At 39.2% G+C, this 7,992-nt stretch overlaps 1 protein-coding gene across 1 annotated transcript in view; it reads left to right on the top strand.

Annotated features, from left to right (window-relative positions):
• Positions 1-6,837: 6,837 nt before the first annotated feature.
• The window catches only part of SARC_10679 (hypothetical protein), a gene marked incomplete at its 3' end in the record, with an annotated part of 3,194 nt that continues 2,039 nt past the window's right edge, over positions 6,838-7,992 (top strand). Inside the window, exon 1 of the mRNA XM_014295270.1 lies at positions 6,838-7,110. Within this exon, the coding sequence (XP_014150745.1) occupies positions 6,971-7,110 (140 nt within the window). The 5' untranslated portion in view covers positions 6,838-6,970. The remainder of the gene's footprint in view (positions 7,111-7,992) is intronic.

Here is a 7,992-nt window from a genome sequence, read left to right as displayed (position 1 = left end):
TAGTAGTAGTAGTGTATATATATATTAGTTATAGTATATATAATACTATATATATATATATATATATATATATATACACACACACACACACACACACTACTATATATATATATATATATATATATATATATATATATATATATATATATATATAATTGAGTCAATACTATGTATTTACATAGACTTTTGTAGCAGTATCCAGCAAGTTGACAACGTATAGTACACAGAGTGGAGATTAGTACTCAAGCCATAATACAGACTACACTTTCAGCCCTCGTACATTTTACGAACTGCGGCATCTTCACACGCTACGTATATTTCAATTCAGAAAATACAAAAGCTCTGAGATTGCAATTGTAAGCGAACTTTCAGGGAAGAACAAGGTTTTGTTTCTTCCACTAGCCCTATTTCTATATCAGCAAGTACACGGCGTTCATTATATTCGATATATTCAAAAAAAAGGCATTGTCAAAACTGAAGAATTGTTGTATATCATATACGTTCTAACTTTATTGGTGTGTTGTTGACATGATATAATTGACGCGGTGTGTGCCCGAACGTGGAAGGGGCCATCGGAAATCACACTCGAGTACAACTGTTACCAGTCTCAATTTACTATCGTCTGGATCAGAGACAGCAGACTAAAGACAATATTTGAACATTGTTCCATTTACGGAGATGTGGAGAAATTATCATCGGCGCAAAACGCATTATATCGGACGTATCGTTTTATAGGACATCCTCCAGACCGCCTTTGGCCATCCAGAACACCATAGTGTCTAAAGGATTAACGGCTTTTGTTGATTCCGATGAGATGTTTCGACGTTGAGTCGTTGGCGATCGGACTGGCACCTTATTCACTTGTACATCGCGATTGTCGGGATTGAAGAAGAACATCGATTCCGCGGCTGAGCTTAGTTGAACCATCTTATTAGAATTTTTCAATTTGTACCTTAATTGTGATTTGAAAATGAACTATGCGATGTTCATGTTATATAGCTAGCAGGCGGTCGAATTTAAATTTGGCACTGTTCACATACACTGACGCCTTTAGTATGTTATACGCTCCCCGGCACTTGGTGTACAATATAATTAGTTACACGCATACAACTTTGCGCCTTGCTGTCATGCGTTGGCGACGACTGCACCACATTTCTGACTACAAGTGTACAGCCTCACAATAGCCAATCTTTCTCTCAGAGGTCAAGAGCGAACATTCCGAAATGGATTGAGAGCCAGAGGCCCTGGGCCTAGTAGAGGGCCTGAGGCGTGACTCCTGACTCCTGAGCCCCTGACTGTAGCTAAGTACTGCACTCAGCGCACAGAGTGCCCTCGCGCGGAGTCACGTATAGTGTAAACAGTATATGTATACATACTACTATGAGATTCCGGATTCGTGATTCCTGCGTCGAAGATCATTCTTGTGACATTCTCTGTTCTCTACATAAGTAGTCTCTAAAAGCTGTATGAGTGTGAACTGCTCAGTGCTCAGTGCTCAGTGCTCAGTGCTCAGAGCTGGTTCCCGGTCCATCCCGGATCACCGGACTCGGAGCCTGCCACTCTGCCAGTCTGGAGTCTTGTCTGGACTCTGGAGTCTGGAGTTCTGGGACTGCCGAACGGCGAATTGGTGGTGCGCTGGTGGCGGGCTGGCTGTTCTCTAGTGTTCTTACAAACTGCTGTATGAGTTTTACTTTTTACCAAAAAACAATTGGGGGGAGCCGAATCCAAGCATATTTTCTTGTATTTGCCTTATTTGGAAACTATAAAAGTTTTAAAACATACTCCGAAGATGCTCCTGGCCCGCAGACTCTCGGTAGTACATAGTAAATAGTACATACATACATACAGTACTGATAAGTGATAACTGACCACGTTGGCAATGATTGAATTGGGCCGCTGGGTGCTGGGACTAGTGTTCTTTTCAGTTTTCACTTCCCAAGACCAGTTTCTAAATTTCTATCAACAGCAGTACGGACCATGGTATGTATAAAAGCCAGCATGCTAATTATTCCAATATCATACACAATTACTACATAATACATACAAACAGATAGCACTTTATCTCGATACTAACAAAACTACAAAATATGGTCCAGATCAGCGCCACCGCAGAATCCATATTCTTCTTCAATCCCGAGGTCAGCAACAATACTGATGTTAGGAGGCAAGTACCAGTTCTATCGCCCACGATACAGCGAAAGAATATCCAAACGCCTGTGAACCCGATATCAGCAGACGATACCATGGTATACTGGATGGCAAAGGGTGGGTTGCAAGATATCATCTAAAAGAATATCTACATTTTTGCCATAAAATATGTACTAATTAGCAGATAGAAGGAGGTCTGTCACCCCCGACAATTTAGTAAATTACTGATCCACTTTCTATTTACCATGAGCGATTTGGTCTCTGCTCGCTCACATCATTGTCTGAATATATTGATAAGGGGTTTTTTCACAACATTACAGGAACTAGTACCCGACTGAACAAAACAAGAAGTTGTCTATGAACCGCATTTGCTTCATTGTTTGTTTACCATACATGATGACATGAAATCAATGCAATTCTAATAAACTAATGGTTAAACTACCATGTACTATTTGGTCGCTGCTTGCTCGCACCATTGTCTAGACATATTGATATGTTTTTTTCATATCATTACAGGATCTGGTGCCCGACTGAACAAAATAAGTCACATATGGACCGTATTTGCTCTTTTGTTTGTTTACCATGAATGATGACATACAATCAATGTAATTCAATAAACTAGTATTGAGTCGCTGTGAAAAAAAAAGGTGCATACACATCTATAAATGTAGGCATGATAGACCGTATTCTATTGCAGGTGTTTATATGCGTTTATCATTTAGATAGCGTGCTGACTCATTGATATTTGTATCGGTATGTACATACGTGGAGAATATTCATGGACATGAAGAACTAAAATTTTTAGATATAAAACTGCTCTTCATGCGTGCAGTAACTTCCTACCGCTCAAGAATGTAACAATGCATACAATTTTTCTAGAACACTTGTACATGTCGGTGCAGCATTTCAGATGGTACTACATTACTGGAAATGTCAGAAAACAAACTTCGAGGTACAATGTGTTACACGAGTTGAGTTGGACTTCGTGATATATATAGTGGATCATTATTGTCTAATATCTAAGTACATTCTTGCGTGATGTCGACCAAATCCTACTCGTTCGCAGATATGCTTGATGTGACTGAAACATACGCAGCGTTCTTATCATTCAGGTATGGAAGGGAAGAATGATCAGCTTTAAATAGACAGCATTGTCAGGATTAAAGCTCGTTCTGTTATTATATCGGCTGTGTATTTATTTGTGATAGTTTCTAGGAATATGTTACGATTTGACGCGGTGTGTTCCCGAGCGTAGAAGGGACTATCGAAATTGGCACTCGAGTGGAGCTGTTCTTAGTCTTTATTTACTACTCATCTGCATCAGTTGTAGCACATTAATATGATTAGTTGAACTTAGTTCAATTTACGGAGACAATGTGTGAAAGTTATCGTCGGCGCAGAACGTATTACATCGAACGTACTGGTTTATAGGACATCCTCCAGACCGCCTTTGGCCATCCAGAACACCATAGTGTCTGAAGGATTAACGGCTTTTGTAGATTCCGACGAGATGCTTCGACGTTGAGTCGTTGGCGATCGGACTGGCACCTTATTCACTTGTACATCGCGATTGTCGGGATTGAAGTAGAAAATCGATTCTGCGGCTGAGCTTATTTGAACCATCTTCGTCGGAAGATTTTACTTTTTACTGTATAATTTGTTGGTTTGTACTTTGAAAATGAAACATCCGATACTCATAGTTATATACTCAGCAGGGAGTCGAATCTAGGTCTTACACTGTTCACACACACACCGACGCCCCTACTAGTATGTTATACGCGCCCCGAGGGCCCGATATTTGTGTACAGTAATTTTCGATTTGCATACAACTTTGCAGCTGCGGTCGGGCGCCGTGCGGTGGCAACTGCTCTGCACAGGGCAACCTCGCAATGGCCAATCAGCAACTAACCCTCCAGAGGACAAGAGCGATCAACGAACATTCTGAAATGAACCGACCTCAGTCAGCCTCACACGTGGAGCAAGATTTATTCTTGCATCGAAGATTTTAGATCATTCTGCAATCTAGTGTCGAGTTGTCGACTTGTCGACTGCTGCAGAGCTGAAAGCTGAGTGCTGTCAGCTGTACTTACTACTGAGACCTGAGTGCTTACAATTTACATAGTGCTGCTTGCTGAGCGCCGTGCTCCCGGTTCAGTCTCACTGCTCAATGCTCATACAGAGTCTGCTGACTGGCGACTGCTCACTAGAGCTAAGCTCAAGACGCTATAAGGTATATCGGGGGGAAATCGACCTTGAAACCCCTGAGAAATTGACCTTTTATTTAATGAAAAGGCGATTTGAAACTATTCACAACTGACACGAAGTGAAAAATAGGACAATTCGTGACAGTTAGTCCGCCTCAAAGAACCTATTTGTAAACCCAGGTTTAGGATAAACTTTTAACGTAAACGCTTATTATTTTCTGATAGGTCTGCACTTCCTGACAGCTCCAGTGCTTAAGTGCGTGTGTACATATGTACTATGTAGACCCAATGCCAATGGGGATGGAGGAATTTGATGAAAAACAATTCGAGCATACATACATAGCTACATATAAATAGAATAACTGTCAGCTAGATACAGATAATGAAGTGAGGTACAATATAAATTATACAATTGCTCTCGACTTACTCTGAGAATGCTTGAGTAGATTTTGTTTTCAAATTTAAAAATAAAATGAATAGATTGTACTGTCAGAGTCCCTAACCTGAAACCTCATTCAGTTTCCCGTTTTAACTTTTTCAAAATGAATCAGTAAATGTTTCCCTTCAACTTTTATACTGTATATAGCCCTATGAAATTTCAAGGGGTGCAATTTCCAGGCCATCAATTTGTCTTAAACCCGGCGGGCTCGCCTGTCAGTCGGTTCACTGTTCGGTATACTAGATATTCATTCGTCGCCTTTTGACATGTAGTCCATTTCATTAGAATTTAGATTTACATATTGAGTGCAAATTTGAGAATTTCGTTTTCTATTTTGACCTGTGAAAACTTTTTATTTAACGGTTTCAAAACGAATCAGTAAACATTTACGTTAAACTTTTATTCTGTATATCATTAACGGATTGAGCTTAGTGTCAGACTCCACTGCTCCAGAGTCCAGACTCTAGAGTCCAGACTCCAGGCTCCAGAGTGCAGAGTCCAGAAACACCAAGACAAAGAAAGACCCCTATGTACACCAGAAGGCAGTAGGCAGAATGACCAGATAAAATATATTTGTTTTCAGTTTTACATCTGTATGTAACTTCAAAAAAAAGAACCGGGATGTCCTTCAGTCATGACTCAAAACTGAAAACTGGCAATAACTTCGACCAAAAAAAATACCACTCGTATAAAACCCACCATATTGATGATTGCAATGCCAAACACAACTACTAAAAACATATACATATACGGTCAAAGTATATCTCAATAACGAAAATTAAAAACATGGTCTAGATCAGCGCCACCGCAGAATCCATGTTCTTCTTCAATCCCGAGGTCAGCAACAATACTGATGCTAGGAGGCAAGTACCAGTTCAATCGCCCACGATACAGCGAAAGAATATCCAAACGTTTGTGAACCCGATATCAGCAGACAATACCATGGTACACTGGATGGCAAAGGGTGGGTTGCAAGATATCATTTAAAAGAATATTTACATGTTTGCCCTAAAATATGTACTAACTAGCAGATACAAGGAGGTCTGTCATCCCCAACAATAAAAAAAAATACTGATCCACACGACTATCATGTACGATTTGGTAGCTGATTGCACGGTCTTTATTTATCGTCATGGTTTTATCATAGCACAGTATGATCATTATAGAAGCATGATCACAGCTATACACAAGTAACGGTATTGTAACGTCCTTCAATATAACATATCAGGCGCTATTTTAGCATAGTTATAATGGATATCTATTCCTAGAAACACACTACTTGACAACAATACGTGACAACATAACATGCACACGGGTGATATTCCATAAGTTAAAGCACATCAGGCGATGGCTTAGCGTGTATATTCCAGGACTATTTATTTTATCTTGGGACGTATTCGGATGTTGGTAAAACAATTTTCTTTTAAAAATAAGTGATATGATATCAGGAGCAGTTAGTTGCATTCTGTAGCTCTAGTTAAGGATATAGATATTATAGGTGAAACAGAGAGGCAAATATAGTTATATATAGTGCGAGTAAAGTGATTCTATCAGAGGTAGATGTGAGACAGACGTGCTGACCATGAGCCTGCATGAGACATGACCCAACTACTGCACATAAACATACGTAGCAGCGTGCACATATATTTAGTAAGTCACGGTTTTCGTGATTCCGTCTGCCGTATTTAGAATAAAAGGACCTTGTTTGATTGGTGCAAATGAAGTGACTTGCTGTGTCACTGTCAGTGACCATGTAAACCGTATATTTACAACCATGTACATATACGTTATATTTACAACTATGTACATATATGTACATATATAGGTTAAGGGCTATTGTTTTTGTTTTGTAAAAAACAGAAAAAAGCCCACAAATGCAAAAATCTTTACTGGAATACATAAACATCTTCGGAGTAAAGTATTCGTTGTTGAATAGTATGTGCAAATATGTATCCCTATATAGTACCTCTGATAGTACCTCTGGTGCTTAATTAAATATACGCTATCGCTACTAAATATTTACACATCTATTGCTTTTATGCACAGCACGGAAAATATAATAACAATTGGTATCGACTGGTAGAACTTAGCTATCATATCATATCATATCATATCATATCATATCATCGTATCGTACGTCATATTGTATCATACAATTTTATCTCATCAGCAACGCAACATGATATTAAATCGGGTATCTAATGGCATATACCTGAGGTATAGGCAGCAAAGTCGACTATCATTCTATGCTGCATCACTGTCAAGGGCTCGCTATAGCAGCACACTCCAACGTAATGCCAACACTGCAGACCCACAACCGTAAGTTTCTGCGAGCGTGTGTAGGTGTTCATTTAATTCCTAGTGGTTAGCAAATCATTCAATATATTCATCTTAAGGGCTATTGTATTGTATTAGGGTGTTTTCTTTTCTGTATTAAATAGTGGTATACACGCTCATGCGCACCTATATCTATCACTTTAAAAAATCACACTACGTTTATGGACATTACACAGAGTGGGGTTAAAACTACCGTCCATTACGCTGACCCTTCTGGTATGATTCAGAATCGTGCTGATGATCGTGACTGCAATATAGCATACCCTCGCAAAGACTTGTATTGTGCAATATCGCAGATGTGCTCTAGTGGTTCAGAGGGTCAATGGTACGTCACACAAACGCTGTCTCCGGTACAACGTGTATATCCACTTTCGAGTTTTTTCTGTAGTTAGCAAGCAATCTTACACTCTACAACCGGTGTAAGCAAGTTTGCAACATCGTGTAAGCAAGTTTGAAACAAGCGAACTTACATATTCAAACAACAAATCATCACTAGTGTATATGCACATAACCATACACATTAATAGTCTTGATTTACAAACCAATGTGCCAGACATATGGTTTTTAGTGGTGATTTCTTGCTCAGAAGTGATTTATTTAGCACAAGCTTGCATGCTTGTGTACATATAAAGCTATATATATATTACTTGTATATATTCTCGTAAAAAAATTACTAATACATTTATAACGCACACACACATACACATATACACACATACACATACATACACACACACACACTCGTGTACACACACACACACACAAACACACGTGTACACACACACACACACACACACACACATATATATATATATATATGTACATACACACGTGTACACACACACACACACACACACACACACA

The sequence above is a fragment of the Sphaeroforma arctica genome (genome assembly GCF_001186125.1).
Source record: "Sphaeroforma arctica JP610 unplaced genomic scaffold supercont1.1347, whole genome shotgun sequence".
NCBI lineage: Eukaryota > Ichthyosporea > Ichthyophonida > Sphaeroforma > Sphaeroforma arctica.
The sequence above is the reverse complement of the archived record's forward strand: the minus strand, read 5'-3'. Positions and strand labels throughout refer to the sequence as shown.